The sequence below is a fragment of the Octodon degus genome, unplaced genomic scaffold (assembly GCF_000260255.1).
Source record: "Octodon degus isolate 3935 unplaced genomic scaffold, OctDeg1.0 scaffold00199, whole genome shotgun sequence".
Taxonomy (NCBI): domain Eukaryota; kingdom Metazoa; phylum Chordata; class Mammalia; order Rodentia; family Octodontidae; genus Octodon; species Octodon degus.
This window is the reverse complement of record NW_004524775.1, coordinates 2,956,436-2,975,629: the sequence shown is the minus strand read 5'-3', so window position 1 is coordinate 2,975,629 and position 19,194 is coordinate 2,956,436. Positions and strand designations below refer to the sequence as shown.

Sequence of the window (19,194 nt, the reverse complement as noted above, 5' to 3'; positions counted from 1 at the left end):
GGTCCCAAAGAGAAGTCACCTTTACACTGGCAAGGCCTGGCAGACAGCTGCTTAGCCATGTGGTGAAAGCCAACAATGCCAGTGAGCACAGGTGGCACCACACACCTCCTGAGGGGCATGCTGGGAGGCACAGCATAAGGCAACTGCCACTGTAGAGACAAAGTTTTAAGACAAAAGCCTGATGTCCCAAGAGAGTAGGGAACACTGGACTGAGCCTGAGGAGGGTTGCTGTCTGTTTGCAAATTCCCAGAAAGCTGGGACCCAAAGCAGCAGCTAACAGCTTCTCCTGCTGGTGCTGTCCTTTGATCCCTTGCTTGGGATGTTATTGGCTAGCATTTGGGTGAGCCTAGTGTTAGGCAAATGGTGGAAGTTAATAGAGATAGTAGTTGGTATTCATTTAGATAATTATGCACATTCCTTAGTCTGCCCTTACTCCTCAATAAAAGTGAGATGCTTCTGAGGCTCTGGGCTCACTTGGAGAGAGACTAATCTCAGTGAGACCTCTAAAGCTATATTTGTCAGGTCTTCTCGTCATTTCTTTCGGCACCAACCCATAACATACAACATGCCACTTTCTGCCAGAGGCAGAGCTCAGAACTCATCATGCAGAAACATCAGGCAAGCCACACCCTGCTGGCCTGAACGCTCTGTAGAAAACACAAGGGCCACCAAGACAAAGGAAGGCCAGAGCCTTGGGATGAATGGAATCGAGAGGCGAGATCTGGAAATCAACTTGGGATGCAATGAAGAGGTTGCATTAGGGACAGTACTGGGGTAACTAGCAAGATCTGAATACAGACTGTCGTAGGTCAAGAATGCAGCTCCTGTCTTTCTACTGGGACCTAACTGGGTTCACTCTTCTAGCTCTAGAAAGCTGACAGCCATGTTGCCAAGCAACAGCACATTTGGTAAAAATGACCACTGACTGGAAAACAGCACCAGACTGGAGTCTGTAAAATTTTTTTTGGTAGCACAAGAACTACACCCCAAGCCCTTTCCTTATTTGGGAGAGTCTCACTAAGTCACCTAAGTTGCTCAGGCTGCACTCAAATTTCCAAACCTTCTTCCTTGGCCTCGTGAATGCCAGGTCATAGGCACGTGCCACCACACCAGCCAAGGCCTGAGGACTGCTCCCCTGTGCCCCCTAGTACAATGCCTCTGGGAATGCCTGCACCACCTGGAGCACTGTGAGGTGCCCTGGGGCCCAGTCCTATGCCACCTGCCCACTACCAGTGCTGTGGAGCCCTCACCTGTGCCATGCCTCTGCTGCCAGGCTCCAGCAGAACATCGGGGCTTGACGCTGCTGCCCTGGTGACTGCATCCAGTGCAAATGCAGCCCAGACTGCCCACGTGCTGGGAAACGCAGTGAGCCTGGGCACGCACCATAGTGGGCCCTGCAGAACATGTAGCAGCTACTGGCACAGAGTGGATGTCTTTCTTCTTTTCCTGGTATTATACTGTCCTATACTTTGCATATGCTTATCACTAAGTGGCCATTTAAAAGAATGTCTCTGTACCTGCCGAGAAAGGCATGCTGAACCAGAGGACGAGATCCACAGCCAGGGTACTGTTGTGAACAGCTCTGGGGCCCAGGCACCTAGCAAAACTGCCACCAGTAATGAATAAAGCGTTAAAAAATAAAAGCTCTACAAACTGTCTTTTGGGCACAGAGCATAACCTGAGTCTTCTTTGCTTGGTCAGTACAGAAAAAAGTCTGTGATTTTTAATGTTCTTTTCAAAGAACCAATGCTTGGTTTTGATGATTTTCTAATTCTATCTCATTTACTACTGTGCTAGTGTTTCTAATTTGCCTTGGTGGTTTTTTGGGTTTTTTTTTTTTGTACCAGGGATTGAACTCAGGACACTGTGCTTGCCAGGTAAGCACTTATTCTACTGAGCTATACCCCCGGCCCCTTCCCTTGGGTTTTGTTTGCTGTTTTTCTTTCTAGTTTCTTAAGGTGGATAATTAAACTTCTGGTTTGAGATTTTTACTTTTCCAAATATTGTCATTTGGGCCACAGATATAGCTCAGATGTACAGCACCTGCCTGGCAAACACAAGCTCCAGAGCTTGAGTCCAGGCACCAGAAATCAATCAATCCATCCATCCACCAATAAAATAAAATAAAATATTGTCATTCGTAGTTGCTTTCCTAGAAGTGCTGTGTCATCTATCTCCATCGGTGCTGGCATTTTGGGTCTTGTTCTGTCCCATCCTCATGGCGCTCCTGATTTCTTCTACAACTCTGGGTTTTTGTTAGTGCATTGAGTCTTATTTACTAGTTAATTCCCCAAGTTCCTCCCTAGTTTCCATGAACTACAGTTCCAAGGTCCCCAAAAGGCCTGTGTGTCAAAGGCTTAGTCCCAGGTCACTAGCAGCAGAGCCCCAGTCACTCCACTGGCACCCTCCGAGGTGCCTGCTGAGGACTGCCCCCGCTGCCCTGCTGCCCCGCTCCTCTGGCTCGCAGGCCCGGGGAGCCACAGCCCGGCACTGCTGAGCCCTGCTGCCTGCCTTCTTACACTCACCCTCCACCCCCAGTCACTCCACTGGCACCCTCCGAGGTGCCTGCTGAGGACTGCCCCGCTGCCCCGCTCCTCTGGCTCGCAGGCCCGGGGAGCCGCAGCCCAGCACTGCTGAGCCCTGCCCCTGCCTTCTTATGCTCGCCCTCCACCCTGGCGTGGAAACAGCACAGCAAGCTCTGGGAGCTTCTTCTCTCTGGAAATCCCGGCTGCTGAAGCCTGCACAGCTGTCTGAAACAACTGGACTCTCAGACAAGTATCTGTGCAAACACAAGAGAGACTTCTGTCGCTCGGCAGGGATGTGCACTCGGCCTCATGGCTTCTAAGCCCTCTTGCTTGGTTATTCATGCATACAGAGAGGTCTTTACAGTGCAGCTTTCTAGCGTAGAAACGCAGGCAGTCACTTTCTCATTACAGCGCAGAAAAAGCCCCTCATGCACCTGTGCACCTACCACCAACAAGCAAACGCCAACAGTGAAGACGGCAGATGGCCATGTCCTGCATAAGTGAATGCCTTAACGGCAAAATGCACAAAGATATTACATTGTTTTAACACCATATTTATAAAGGACCAGAAATCAAGAAACCATGTTTCCTGACCAGCACAGCTGGATGAAGGAATTACCTACCACGAATGTGAACACTGGTATCCACCAACTTGGGAGTTCCTTTATATGTTCACTCCTAAATACATACAATTAATCTCCCTAAAGAAATGGTTCAGCCATTTTGAAAAAGGACATATTTGCAGGAATCATACTGTCTGATCTTAAGGTTTAGTATGGAACTATAAAGCCAGGACAGTGGGCAGCCAGATAGCTCAGCGGACTAAAGCACCTGCTTAGGCAGGCACAGGGACCTAGGTTCAATCCCCTGCATGCCATGCTGGCCCGCCCACAGGGCACTCTGAGATGGCGACTGAGCCTGGGTGTGGTAGCACATGCCTGTAATCCCAGTGTTTGGGAGGCTGAAAACAGGAGAATCATACGAGTCCAATCTGTGTAGTGAGACTCTGCAGATCCTGTACTAAATATATTTTTTAAAAAAAGAACAGTGTGGTCCTAGCTTATGGCCTAATTAGTGGACACACAGAGTCAAGGGAGAGTATAGAAATAAATTCTGTGTGCGCAGTCCGACACAGACCGAGCACCAGCACAGCAGGGGCCTCTTGGACACAGGGCATCAAGAGAGAAATTACCAAAGGTTGACTCATTCTTCAGACCACTCACAAGTAAACTCAAGATGTCTTTTGGACCTAAAAGTAAAGGTTAAAGCTATAAAGATCAGAGAAGAAAACAGGATGATGCTATTATGATCTTTGGAAAAATAAGGTTTCTTCAGCAAAAGTCAAAAGTGCCAACCACATTTTTAAAAATAAGATAAATCAGAATTTATCAAAAGTAAACATTTCTGTTCAAAAGGTAACACACACAAAAAAGACATGGCCGGCAAGTGTGACAGTGCACACCTGTAAACTCAGTACTCAGGAGGCTAAAGCAGAATTGCCATGAGTTCAAGACCAGCCTGGACCACACAGTAAGACCCTGTATCAAAAAGGGAGCAATCCACAGAGAAAAGATTTGTAATTGTCATACTTCACAAAAGCCTTGACTCCAAATATGTATGTAAGTATATGTGTGTGCTTATATAATACGTAGCAGGGCCGGGGAGATGGCTCAGTGGAATAAGCACTTCCCTGGCAAGTGCACAGGCCTGAGTTCAATCCCTGGTTGTAAAAAAAAAAAAAAAAAAAAATTATGTAATACGTAGATAGAAATGTGTGCAATGTATATACCCTACAAGTCAATAATAAAAAGGTATCTCAGTAAAATATAGGAAGAGCCTTGAAAAAACATCATAGAACAGCATATACAAATGGCCAGTAAAGGGACCGGGGAGATAGCTCAGTAGAATGAGCACTTGCCAGGCAAGCCCAAGGGCCTGAGTTCAATTCCAGGTTCTGCCAAAAAAAAATAATAATAAAATAAAAAATAACAATAATTCTTTGGGCCAGGGAGATGGTTCAGTAGAATAAGTGCTTGCCTGGCAAGTGCAAGGGCCTGAGTTCAATCCCTGGTACTGCAAAGAAAAAAAAAAAAAAAAAGGCCAGTAAACTTCTGAACATGCAGGTATGTCTCAGTTACTCTTCTTGCTGGGACAAATACCTGACACTTAAAATGAAGGAAAGAAAGGTTTATTAAGCTCACAGTTACTGGAGGTTTCAGTTCATACTCAGCTGGCTCCAAAGCACAGTGGCACAGGGCCGAGAGCAACCTTTCATGGCAGTGGCAAGAAGCAAAAAAGTGCCCTCAGCTCAGGCAGCTAGCGGGCCTCTCTCCCCTCCTTACATGGTAATGCAATTACCTGCCCCAGGGCAGGTGCAGCAGCCACACCACAGTAACTGATCACAAACTATGGCACAGACTGCACGAGGCTTTGGGGGGACACACATACACAAACCATAACACGTTACTAATGTGTACCAGGGAAATTTAACTTCAAATCACAATGACATACAGCATTACTGTATGCTTGCTAGATCACTAAAATGACAGATAACACCAAAAGTTGGAAAGAATATACGACTGAAACATTTTTTGCTGATGAGAGCAAAAACTGGCACAACTGTAGTAGGAAAATATTAGCAGCTCCTTCAAATTTAACCACGTACTTATCCCATAATTCAGCATTGTGACTTCAAGGTAGTCACCCAACGGAATGAAATCAGCAAGCTCAAGAAAGCATGGGAGGCTAGACTAGACGGGAGGGGAGCTCAGCAACAGACCACTCACCAATACGTGTGGGTGCTTACTGGGCTTGATCCCTAGTACCACAAATAAAAAAACTTAAGTGCATTAGTATGTTCATTATAGGTTTGTTCATACAGCACAAATATGGAAACAAAACATTCATCAACTCAAGAATGGATAAACAGAGCCGGGGAGCTGGCTCAGTGGAATAAGCGCTTCCCTGGCAAGCGCAAGGGCCTGAGTTCAATCCCTGGTTCCGCCAAAAAAAAAAAAAAAAATGGATAAACAAACGGTGGTATTTTCAAACAAAAGAACACTGTTCAGTAATATTTTGGTTACTTTTCTCTTGTTGCTAAGACAAAATACCTGGCGCCCAGAATTAAGGACGGAAAGGTTTACTTAGCGCACTGTTCGTAGAGTTTCAGTCCACACCAGCTTGGCTCCAAGGTAAGGTGTCTTGGCATAGAGGCAAGCTTTTATGATGGCAGAAGACAGAAAAGCAACCAGAGCAAAAAGAGAAGAGAGCAGGCCTCTTCTCCTCCTTAGGTTGTAGGCAGGCACACTGTAAGCAGGCTACGGGCCCTTAGGTAGGTGTAGCACTCACACCATCTCTGCGCCCTCCTCTTGCACAGGATTAAGATGCTTACCAAGTCAGGATCCTGGCTCCACTGAGTCACTTAAACTTCTGAACTTCTCTAGTTGACACAATGAATGACAGCCTAGAGCAATGAGCATGTCCTCTATACCTGAGGAAGCAGAACTGCTGACTTTGTTAAGTTTCTAGACTTCCTGACACAGGGCATCAGCATTCCAAGTAATAATAAGGAACATACTACTGACAGCACGCACCCTCAGGAGTCTTCAAACCACGCTCAGCAAGTTTCAGTAACACGCTTTGACTAAAAGTACGCAGATGAGGGGCCGGGGAGATGGCTCAGTAGAATAAGCGCTTCCCTGGCAAGCGCAAGGGCCTGAGTTCAATCCCTGGTTCCGCCAAAAATAAATAAATAAATAAAGTCTGCAGATGGGTTTCAGGAATGAGCAGCCTTGTGTAGAGAAGACAGGAGGAAAAAGGTATTCCAGGGCCATGACGACACTCTGCCTCTTTGTGCAGTCTTGGTTACCCAAGCATACTTACCTACCAAATTATAGCAAATTTTACCTCTCTTACATGTGCAGCTTATTAATAATACATTAATATTTTTAAAAATTTCTACACAATGAATGGCTATTTTTCTTAAGTGCTGGAAATGGAACCAGGACGTGTACGTACGAGGTGAGCGCCCCAGTGGCAGAAGTGAAGTTTCTTGAAGGTGGATGCCATCACAGACGGGGGCTTTACTGCACACTCAGGGAAATACGCACTGAATGTGAACAGCCTTTGACCTGAGGAAAGCGGTCCGTAAATTTAAAAAGTAGTTAAATGTCTAGGTTAGCCTACACCATGACGACCCTAACACAAGCAGCTCTATCTTTACATCACAGCTTCTATGGAAAACGACATTCCGTATTTCAAATACAAGTCCAGTATATATTAACAAACGCGCCTTCCTCTCCTGAATTCTTCCAGAGCAGTTCAGAGCAACAGACGTGCTGTTTCTTTATCCGCCTGTCAAGTATTCACCAAGAACCATCACTGAGCAGTCCCGGTGGAAACAGACACACAAGGACTCTGCAGACACGCTGTCTGCGTCCCGAGCGGCCTCCTCCTCCCTGCTGAGACCCTCAGCAGCCCCACTGGTGGCAGAGAGGCCAGAGTGGCAGTGGTCTCCCGCTGCCACGACACCTTTACCAGTGTTCCGTGGACGTGAAGTCACGTACACAGGACTGCAGCACAGAAACGCCAAGTAGTGGGAACACTGTCTCCAATAGACGTCCTTCAGTGCACCCAAACAGGAGCGTCATTCTTTCACGTGGCGAGGAGCATGAAAGCAGACACACTACTCCTTGAAGACCACAGGGCAGCTGCTATTATCTGGGTCTCATCTGTCCCGAGGTGCAGGAGCTTGGGCCCGTACCCAGGGCAAGGCAGTGCTGCTGCAGCACCCCAGGAGGCAAGGGGCTCCGACAGGTTCCCAGGCCGTGCCCCTCAAGAGACACTCACATCTCCTCTGAAACTGGAAGGACCAAACAGCCCTCCCCTCTAGAAACTGATATCTCAGTAACTGCCACAGTGATGGAAAGGTGACTAACAGCAATGTGTATGTACCGTTTGTTAGAACAGTCACTTTTCCAAAAGAAATCAACTTTCCAAGACTTACACACAAGAATAGCAAGGAAACTGGAAATCACCATTGGCCTTTTGAAAGGAAAACATGCATGCAGCCATCCCAAAGAATCTGTAACAACAGCGTGCGGGCTTGGGGTGCTCTGGACATGCTGAAGCACAAGTTCAGGACAGAAAGTGGGCTCACAGCATGGGCTCAACAGGTCCTGTCTCATTTCTAAGTGCAAATGGCTCAGAGATGGGCCACTCACTGTAATGCAAGGGGATGAACCAGATCCTCACTCTAAAAGATAAACTGATGCCAACTGCAGAGAGCACAGACAAGGCCAGCTGAGCAGAGTCAACCCCCAGAAGCACGGCAAGAGCGTGAAGTACCACGCCATGGGTCTTCGGTAAGCAGCAGCCTCCTGTCACTCCTTCTAAACTTTATTTTTTTTTAACATTTATTTAGTGTGTGTGTGTGTGTGTGTGTGTGGCCAGCTCAGCCCACCAGGGGGCGCGGCTGGCTGGCATGTGGTGCTGGGGGATCGAACCGTGGTCCCTGTGCTTTGCCAAGCTTGTTCCAAGTAGGTGCTTTAGACCACTGAGCCATCTTTCCAGCCCCATCCTGTCACTCCTTCTAAGGGAAAGTGTCAAGCAAGCCAGAGAGAAGCTGCAGCGCTGTCTCAGCCCTCGTCACTCTCACTGGGTTCGTAACATATTCTTTCCCCATGGTCTTTCCTCAAGGTTTGCTACGGGTCAGACAAGAAATTTTCAGATCTAGTGAAAACTCTGGATTCCGTTACCTAGTAGAGGCTACAGTAAATGAGGTCAGCTCTGGCAACCTAAAGACAGTCTTGAAATCCTTTCATACAATACAAAGACTGGTGTTCCCACGCGCAAGCACTTGCACACATGCAAACAGCACAGGTTGCGCGGGCTGGACACCACTGCCGAGCACCTACCTCATGCCTCTCTACGGACAGAATACGTGCCCTGCTTTTTAGGAGCTGAGATCCAGAGGAAATGCAAGCGAGCAAACTACCACCCACAGGTGTCAGGAGACAGGTGCTAAGGAAACACAGAGCAGGCCGCAGCCCCACCTGCCAGGGTCTAGAAGGTCCACAGAAGCCGCAGAAGCCGCAGAACCCACTGGCCCTCCATCTCTAGCTCTTGGCTGCCTGGCTAGTGTGCGCCTGAGGGTCAGGAACAAGGGAGGAACGGGAAAGGCAGTGAGAACGCTCACGCCTGTCCTGGACTTGGACTCACCCTGCCACCACTGAATCTCCTGGCACCTAGAAATGCGCCCTAGCTTACACTCATTGGGGACAACTCATCCCTCTTTTGAGTGTGACAACATACACAGGACTGCACTCTGGGTGGTGTACCTCTTAGGAGGAACACTATGAAAGCCAAGGAATTTTTCTTATTTTGGTAAAATATACACAAAATTGACCATTTTTAGATGCACAGCTCAGTGGTATTAAGAGCATTCACACCATATGCGATCATCGCCACCATCCATCTCTGGAGCTGTGCAGACTTGCCAGATAAAACTGTCCCTGGGCTGGGGATATAGCTCAGTGGCACAAGCGCCTGCCTGGGGAGCGCAAGGTCCTCAGTTCAATTCCTGGTACCAAAACCATGGCCGTCTCCAGAGCACTCAGTTCCCATTCCCCACCCGCTCTTCATCACCACTATCCTCCTTTCCATCTCTATGAACCGGACTACTTTAGTCTTACAGAAGTGGAATCAGACGCTATCTTTTCTTCTGTAATCAGCTTATTTTACTGAGCATAATCCCTTGAGGTTCATCCACGCTGTAACCTGTGCTGGAATTCCCTTCCTTTTGAGGCTGAATGCCACTCCCCCAAAGACCCAGATGGTGACCTGACACTAGCTTGCAGTTTTTCAGGAGGTGCTAAAGCCCTGCCGGTGCCCCTAAGAAAAAGTAAGGCCAGAGGGAGGCCTTCTCAGGGACTATAGCGCCTCAGCCCCTCCTTTCTAGCTGCCCTCCTACCATGAGGCAACAGGCCTCTGCCAACAGCCTGCACCACTCCACAGTGCACTCTGCTACCACAGGCCAAAGCAACAGCTCAAGCCACCTGGCCCCCCATTCTTAAACTGCACACCAAAGTAAGCCTTTCCTCCTTCCAACACGTCCACCTTAGGTTCCCTCCAGGGTGACAGAAAGCTGACCAAAATGGGCTGGGAACGCGCTATTTCCACCACAAGTGGGGCTCTTACGGAGGCCCTGCCTCCCAGGGCTGCAGTGCTGGAGGGCCAGCAGCAGCACAGCTGCCCTGTGTGGCCTCACTCTCCAGCCACAGGTCCCCACACTGCAGACGGAGACCAGTATTCACTTTTAAAAATACATCAGAAAGCCAGGCATGGTGGCACACTCAGGAGGCTGAGTCTGAGGCCAGCCTGGATTACACAGCAAGACCCTCAAAAAAACAAAACCAAAAAGAAAGCACCGCACTGAATGTGTACAAACCTTTCCCCCCACCGCCTTTTTATTGTTTCCTTAAGTAATACCGTGTGACAGCTATTTACATGGCATTTACATGGTCAGCTCAGCAGACCACAGTGGCTGATCCCTGACCGCCCACGGGGTGTGCTGAGAGGTGACTGAGACTGGGCATAGTGGCGGCGCCTGTAATCCCAGCATTTGAGGCCGAAAACAGGAAAATCACTCAAAGTCTGATCTACATAGCGAGACCCTGTAGACCCTGCCCTAAATATAGAGGAAAAAACCTACATACAGATGATTTAGGAATGTCTAAGCAGCCCTAGGCTCCATGCAAATATCACATCGTCATAAACTGAGGTGCGGATATTCTGACCGTGGTACCTATGAGGGTCCTAGGACCAATGAGATACCAAGTGACAAACGCTCTAAGGAGGGCCTGGGTACATCTGTCTCCTTGCCTAACTCCCACCCACATGTCAAAGACATGGACAGGAAGCCAGACAGCCCCACCGAGCTGTGCAACAGTGTACCCTCCCAGCCTCCAGGAGTTTTATCTGCCTGATTTATTGGGAAGGTCCTTTAAAAGGTTGAAGCCCGGCCTGGTGGCACACACCTACAATCCCGGCACTCAGGAGGCTCAGGCAGGAGGATGGCCTCAATTCTGAGGCCAGCCTGCGCTACATAGTAGTGAGTTCATGCAGTCTGAACTATATGGCAAGACCCTGTCTCAGAAAAATAAATAAATAAAAGTGAGGTTGATTGAGGGCAGGTGATGTTCAGAGCCGCACCTCTGTAATTCCAGCTACTTGGGAGGCTGACACAGATCTCAAGTTTGAGGCCAGCATAGGCAATTTAGTGAGACCCTATCTCAATATAAAATAAAAAAGGGGCTAGGACTGTATGTAGCTCAGTAGTTCTTACATAGCATACATGAGGTCTTAGGCTCAACCCACAGTGTACCAAAAGAAAATAATTTTATTTACCAAATCCCAAAACAAAAAACCCAAGACGTGAGGTGGCACATGCCTGTGATCCTAGGATTGTGAGTCTGAGTTAAGCCATGGCTGCACAGTGAGACTGTCTTCAAGAAAGTGAGACTGAAAGCCAGTTACAGAGGAAGTCAAACACCAAACCTCCCACCAAGAGCATGGCTCCCCCTACATGGAGGACGTCTGCAAACGCTGCCACCAGGAAATTCATTAAAGGTTTAAATCTGCAGTGAGACACAATTTTTAGTGTAAGAAATCATGAGTTCAAGTCTTTGTTAAAAACTTGATTTGACAATTTTTGCTTGTCTGGTTCATTGCTTGTTTTACAGTACGGGGGATGGAACCCAGACCCTCTGTACTAAGCTACATCCACATGCCTTTGTTTGGCTTTTAAATTTTGAGACAGGATCTTGGGAAGTCACTTTCAGTTGCCCAGGCTGGACTCACACTTTCAGTCCTGCTTCAGCCTCCGAGCTCTGGGAGCACAGGCACACACCGCCATACCCAGCATGACTCTGGCATTCTGCTCACTTTTTTTCCCTCAGATTTTATTGGTACACTTTAGACATCCATAATGACCGCATTCTTCACACAGAATTTGTATATGATATAACTTCGTTTTTTTCCCATTCCCTTACCCTCCCTTCAAGCCCTCCCCATTTACAAAAGTTTTCCTTTCCCCTTTCCTCGCCCTTCATTTCACTCCCTTCACAGTGATCCACTCGGCAGCTCAGATGTATGAGCAACAGCCAAGTGCTGACACCTGCACCGCAGCCCGGGTTAGCCAGCTCATCTGAGGTCGCAGCCTCTGAGAGGCTGAGGGAGGAGGACTGCAAGCGTGAGCCCAGCCTGGGTAACTTAGCAAGACCTCAATATTTTTAAAAAAATTTTTAATTAAAAAAAGGGACCAGGAGTTCATGTGGCCCAAGTTCAGATAGTCTCCCGGCCTCACGCAAACAGGGTGTAGAAGGCTGTGCAGAGGACAGCTGCTCAGCCCAGCTTCCCAGTAGCACTCAGCCTGGGCTCTCCAAACAATGAGTCAATCGAGGAGAAGAGCAGCCCACGATTCGGTCACCTTCCGAAGCCCAGCTCTGAACACGTGAGACTTCGGGGGTCATTTTAGATCTAAACCCTCACAGCCAAGCTGAGGACAACAGCCTTTAAACTGGCTGTGTCCTCAACACCTGACATGTAAGAAGAGCTTCCTAAGTATCTGCTCAACAAATAAAAAGATGACTTGACAGCACTGAGAAGCTAAGGAAGGAGGACTACAAGTCTGAGTCTTACCTGAGCAACTCAGTAAGTCTGTCTCCAAAAAAAAGAACAAGGGCTAGGAATGCAGATCAGTGGCATAGCAGCCCTGAGTTTGAACCCTAGTACTGGGGTGAGGGGGACACTTACTAAAACAACTCTGCCTTCTAGCTCCATGAGTTAACACCCAGCTAGCTTGAATCAGTAGCTGCTGGTGGTAATTAAGAAAGCATGCAATTAATGAATAGACATCTTCACTTTAATAAAGGGATTGTGTATGAGTGTCAATGACAGCAGCCATCATGTGTTTAATTTTCATGTGGTATTGGGGATTGAACCTTGTACTTTGAACATGTTAAGTACAGTACATGCTATACCACTGGGACACACCCCACCTCCATCATGCTTTTGAAGAGGCTGACGTGTTTCCTAGTTGCCAGTTCCCTTAAATGCATAAGCTGAGCTTAAATGACACATTTGGATTCCCTCTGTTGTCTTTGAATGTTTTAAGAGTTAGTGTCATGTATCCCAGAGGTTCCTCCTGCTTTGACAGTTTCTCAGATTTCAGACTTTGATCAGAGAACTGGTTAGCCTTAAGATGTTCTGCAACATCGGGATCGGGTCGGGATGGTCTGTCATGTTTTTCTCAGGGCCAGATAGGATAATGGGGCTCGGGGGCTATCACAGAGAGGAAGTGCCCTCCTCCTATCACTTTCCTAAAACCACACGGGTTATTTCTGGGTCCAACACACATTTCACCCAGTCCTGAGGTCTGTCAAACTGACAGGTGCTCCCTGAGCGGTGCTGTTACTAGCAGTGAGTGCCCCACACGTGTGTCTTGCAGATACTTCTGAGGCCTTGGGAAGTCACACTTGGTTTTATCTGAAAACTGCGATGCTGTCACTTTAAATTAACTTCCTATAAATAGCCCCCTCCCCCTTTTAAATGTTTTCTCTCGAGATTGTCGGGTGTTTTCTCTTTTTCGAAGGCACTGCTGGCTCAGCTCCCGCCACCAGCAGAGAACGCTTCACCGGTGTTCTGGAATCTGCACCATTAAAAAGGTTTACTTCCCCCTAGCACCGCGACCTGCGGCCAGCTCCTCTCCAGAGCTCCTAATAGCAGCCTCCAGATATCACGACCGCTACGCAGAAGCGTCCCGGCCCCTCCAGCGCGACGTTCATCTCTGCCCCAGCACACCGACCCCGCTCAGCTCCGCCGCGCTGCGAGGAACGTGGCGGCGGCAGGCCCACCGCGGGGTTTCTGCTGAACTCTGCTCCAGCCTGAGGACCGTGCGGGTCTAACCCAGAAAGGCCTCCATCCAGAGCCCGGGCGCAGAGGCGGCCGGGGAGCAGGCGCTCGCCGCGCCAGGACGGGGCCCGGCCCAGGGTGCTGACGCCGGGCGTGACGAGGCCTCCGGCCCGGGCAGGCCAGGACCGCGGCGCCGCGAGGACCGAGCCTCCGCGGCCGCCCCCGCCGGGCCCGCAGCCCTACCTCGCCGCTTGGCGCGCACGATGCCCTTCTTCTGCAGTACGAACGTGGACCCGTTCACCAGACTCGACACGACAGCCACGCCGAGGCCGAGAGACACCGCCGCGGGGCTCGGGCTGCGCGCCCCCTCCCCGGCCGCCGCCGCAGCCGCTGCAGTCCCCATGCCGCCCGCGCGCCCTCGCGCCTGCGCCTGCGCGCCGCGCCCTGTAGGGGGCGGGAACCCACCGGGGGCGGGGCCTGAGAGGGAGGGTTACGCCTTTGGGGCGGGGGCCTGTGCGCGAGGGGCGGGGCCTGTGCGCGAGGGGCGGGGCCTGGGAGGGCGAGTCTCGGGGCAGGGCGGGGCCTGAGGGGACGGGGCGGGCCTCGGGGGCGGGTTCTGGGGTCCTGCGGCGAGGCTGCGTCCTTAGCGCCGCGTCTCCGTGGACTCTGGCGACAGCAGAGGGGCTTTTGGCGCTGCAGACCAGGCCTGGGTCTGGAGCCCGGGGTCTGGGGCGCAGGGCTCGCGGGAATTAGATAAAGCAGAGCCTCTAACCGAGAGACAGCGCCCCGCGGATTTCCCCTCCCAGGCGGCGGCGCCCTGGTGCGGCCTGCTCAGCCGGGAACTGCAAGCCGGAGCCCGCGCAATCCGAATTCGGGAGCGGGAATCCTGCAAGTGCAGCATCGGATTACTACTCTTTCGCCCCTTCTCCTTCCTCCCCTCTCCCACTCTGGACTTGCTCTCCTCTTCTTTCGCTCCTGGGTGGCAATGGGGGTTTGAAATCAGGGTCTTTGCACTGAGCTAAATCTGCAGTTCTTTTTATTTTATTTTATTTTAAAAATATATTTGGTTGTTGCAGGGTCTCACAACGCGGCTCAGACTCGTGGTGAGCCTACTGCTTCCAGCCTCTGCAGCACTGGCATTACAGGCGTGTGCCACCACGCCCGGTCTTGGTGGCCTGCTCAGCCCTCTCGGGGCGGGGCTGGCGCAGCACGTGGTGCCAGGGACTGAACAGAGCGAGGTCCCCACGCTTGCCTAAGCAGGCGCCAACTCAGCGGCCCCAGTTCTTTTTACTTTTGAAACTGGACCGCCTTAAGTCCCTAAATTCTCAGGTTGGGCTCCAACTTGTAATCCTCCAGCCTCAGCCTCCCAGAAGTGTACAGCATCACACCTGGCTCACTTTTTCTTATTTTGTTTGTTGTTTTAGTTTGCATTGTGGTTTTCTGTATCTTTTCGAGAGCAGATCTCAATTTGTAGTTGAAGCTATCCTTGAACTCACTCCTAGCCCAGGCTGGCCTCGAACCTCTAGAGTCTCAGGATTACAGGTGTGTGCCACCAGGCTTGGCTCCCTTTAATTTTTGTTTTGTTTTCTTTCTTTTCTTTTCTTCTTTTTTTTTTTTTTGTATTTTGTACAGGGTCTCACTATGCAGCTCCGACTTGTGATCTTCCTGTTTTCAGACTCCCCAGTGCTGGGTTTACAGGTGTGTGCCACCACACCCAGTCTTGGTGGCCGGCTCAGCATGTTTGGTGCATGGCTGGTGCAGCATGTGGTTCTAGGAATAGAACCCAGGTCCCCTGCTCTTGCCAAGCAGGTGCTTAGGCTGCTGAGCTATCTTGCTGACCCAGCTCCTTTTAATTTTTAATAAAATATAACGGAGACCTAAAAAACAGAAAAAGGGGCCTTTAAAACTACTAAATCAAGGGGCTGGGAGGTGGCTCAGTAGGATAAACGCTTTCCTGGCAAGCGTGAGGGTCTGAGTTCAATCCCCAGTTCCGAAAAAAAAAAAAAACCTAAATCATACAACTCATTACTATTTTCCTATATGATGTATGTACTTTTATGTTTCCAATTATAATACACAAGATTTCCCTTTTATTTAATGCACTATTATAGTCAAGTTCTATGTTTTTCATAGTTGTGATTATTTTAATGACTATATTTTTGGCATAAATTACTTCTCTAAGCATTCAGCTATTGGTGGCTGTTAGGTTCTTACCACTTTTTACTTCTATTATAAATGATGCTGTGACATTTTCATCAATTTTGAAAATACTACAATACTTTTGCATGTCTGGCCAGCATTATTTTATGAAGCAATATAAAATCAGACTATTAAAAAAAATAAAATAAAATCAGACTATTGGCCGGGTATGGTGACCAACTTCTGTAAGCTCTTGAGAGGCTGAGGCAGGAGGATCACTGGGAGGTCAAGGCCAGCCACCCTGGGCTATCTAGCGAGTTAAGGCCAGCCTAGACACATTGCAAGAACCTGTCTAAAAAAACATAAAAATAAAAAAGTACTATTCACGTATGAAAACTTTGATCCTGAGTAAATCTATTTATTGCTTCTTACGTTGTAGGAGCATGAACATATGCCCTAAAATCTGCCCTCCGTCCCTGTCCTGTGTGACCTGGCGTCCGCCCTCCTTCTCTAGGAACTTGCCCATTCTAGGTACACCATGGGGGAAGAATCACGTGATAACCACCCTTTGTGACTGCTGATCTCACTTAGCAGCACACTGTCAAGATCTGTCCATGGGGTGACGGGTGTCAGAACTTCATTCCTTTTCACAGTTGAGTCATAGTCTCTGATAAGAATAGGCAACATTTGGTCTTTTTGTTTGTCTGATGCACGGGCTGTGCCCACCTTTGGGCTGCTGTGGCTAATGCTGCCGTAAACACTGGTGTGAAAGTCTATGCTTGGGCCTCCATTTAAGTCCTTTGGGACACACACCTGGAGGTGGACTTGCCAGGTCCTGTGGGGATCGTGTGCAGCGTCCTGAAGCGTGGCCAGGCTTTCCACAGCACGCGTTCTGCACGCTCACCCAGTGTGGAAGCCTCCTGTTCATTCACATTCCCACCAACACTTGGTATTTCCCAGCTTTATTGTTTTAAAGCAGCCATCCTAGTATCTGTGAAGGGCCGGGGAGCTGGCTCAGTGTAATAAGCGCTTCCCTGGCAAGTGCAAGGGCCTGAGTTCAATCCCCGGTTCTCAAAACAAAACAAAAAACCTAGTATCTATGAAGTGGTTGCTTTTTAAAAAAACTATATTTTTAAAACATAAATGATGTTGGGGCTGGTGAGATGGCTCAGTGGTCTAAAGCACCTACTTAGAACAAGCTTAGCAAAGCACAGGGACCGTGGTTCAATCCCCCAGCACCACTTGCCAGCCAGCCCGCCCCCTGGTGGGCTGAGCTGGCCACACACACACACACACACACACACACACAAATTAAAATAAAATAAATTTTAAAAAAAACATAAATGATGTTTTGCTATTGTTATTGTTTGGTGGTACTAGGGACTGAACCCAGGGCTTCACTGTTTACTCCAGGCATGACAGTATTAGTTTTTTTTGTTGTCCTTTGTCTGTGTGTTGTTTGAGATTGGGTTTCACTGTGCAGTTCAGACCTGCCTTGAACTCACTGTGTAGCCCAGGCTGAGTTCAAACTCGGAGTGATCCTCCTGCCTTACCTCCCAAGTGCTGGGATAGCAGGGGTGTGCCCCCACACCTGGCTTGTGGCACTATTGTTAGTATCACAAAGATATTCCAGGGTTTGTCATACAAAGAAAATCCATTCATATCAACAATTATGCAACCCTGGCAATGTCAAGTAACTCAGTGACAGTAATGTTGTCCAAAACAAAACTGGATATTGATATAGCATAAGAACAAATAAAGTACTGCTCTTATCCTTAGATATGTACAATTATAGTATAAACCTTAAGACAAATCAATTACTAAATGCAATAACTACACCTCCACTAACGACAGAAAAGAATTCAATAGTAGGGCCAGGGACATAGCTCACTAGAATAAGCACCTGCCTGGCAAGCATGGGGTCCTGAGTTCAATCTATACTGAAAAAAAAAAAAAAGAAAGAAAAAAGAAATTCAGCAGTAGTAACATAGACGTCACTATGTAAAGAGTAATAGTGCTTAATGATTATCCTGTTAAAGATATACGGGCTTGGAAATGGGAGAATGTAAGAGAAAAATGGAAACATTAAGCTTTGACAGATAAGAATAAAAGAGTGAGACAAAGATTATATTATGGAGTAGGAGGATTTTATGAAATTGGATAAAGATAACAAGAAAAAAATAGAAGATAGAAAAAAGGGTCAGGCATGGTGGTACACACTTGTAATCCTAGCACTCAAGAGGCTGAGGCAGGAAGATCACCTGGAATAGTTTAAGGCCAGTCTGGCTACATAGTTCAAAGCTAGCCTGAACTACACAGGGAGACCCTGTCTCAAAAAAAGAAGGAAAAAAAGAAGAAAAAGATAAATAATAGAAGAAAAAAGAGTAAAAAGAAAGAAGGAATAAGAAAAAGGAAAAATGAGTCCCAAAACAGTAAAGAACTTTTTAATCCATGTTTTGAATGAGTAGTTTCCTCCCAAGATCTACATTTTTGGAGTGTAGCAGGTCTCAACCCAGCCTTCTGGCCCGTGAGTTGAGGTTCAGCTCTGTCCCAGGGACCCTTTTTGTACCTCAGACTGTGGCCATGTGTACCCGTGCTGAGAGGTGTCCTTGCCCACGTTGTGGGACAGGGAAGGCAGGCAGACCTGGGCCGGCGCTGGACTGGACACGGGTGGCATTTTCAGCCCCGGCTGATTCTGAGCACAGTTTTAACCCAGTGTGGCTTACCACAAGAGTGGGGCTCCATGTCCTTCCAGCCTGAGTTTGGTTTGTTTGTTTGTTTGTTTGTTTGTTTTGAGACAGTCTTGCTGTGTAACTGAGGCCAGTGCTGTCACCCTCTAGCGATGGAACTCCAGATACGTGCCACCACACCTGGCAAGAGTCTGGCTCTTCTGGCTGGGCATAGTGGTTCATGCCTGTAATCCCAGCACTAGGGAGGCCGAGGCAGGAGGATTGTTGCAAGTTCAAGGGCAGCCTGAACTGCATAGTGAAACCCTGTCTCAAACACACACACACACACACACACACACACACACACACACACCCCACAAAACCAAATCTGGCTTTTAGAAGTATAAGAGAACAAAAATGTGGGGCCGGGGAGATGGCTCAGTAGAGTAAGCGCTTCCCCTGGCAAGCACAAGGGCCTAAATTCAATCTCCAGTTCTGGAAAAAAAAAAAAAGTGATGGGTGTCACTTCTGAGAATGGCTTCAGGAAGCCTCTGATCTTTGTCTAGCTCCCTCTGTCCTGGGTCCTCCTCCCCAGGAAGCCAGGCTAAGATAGGAGGCCTATGATCTCAGCCCTTTGGGAGGTGAAGGCAAGAGGTTATTCAGTCAAAGCCCAGTCTGGGCAAGCATTTTAGAAAGACTTTGACTATTTTCAGCCCATTAACTATAACACCAGGGCTAAATTAAATGAACAAGCTAGTAGCACAGTGAGATTATCCATGTTTAAGATTCAGAGGTCTCCAAAATTAGAGAAAAAGGAGGGCTGCAAGGAAAGCCAACATTTTGGCCCTAGCCTTCCAAGGTCAATTAAGACTCAGGATAGAAAGAGTGGAACAGGATCTCCACTCCTGCTGTTTAGTGCATTTTTCACAAAATGACTTTCAAGAGCAAAG

General features: G+C 48.5%; 1 protein-coding gene across 1 annotated transcript in view; it reads right to left on the bottom strand.

Moving 5' to 3' along the window:
• The window catches only part of Nipa1 (non imprinted in Prader-Willi/Angelman syndrome 1), a 48,675-nt gene extending 34,822 nt beyond the window's left edge, over positions 1-13,853 (bottom strand). Inside the window, exon 1 of the mRNA XM_004644446.2 lies at positions 13,680-13,853. Within this exon, the coding sequence (XP_004644503.1) occupies positions 13,680-13,839 (160 nt within the window). The 5' untranslated portion in view covers positions 13,840-13,853. The remainder of the gene's footprint in view (positions 1-13,679) is intronic.
• Positions 13,854-19,194: the final 5,341 nt, after the last annotated feature.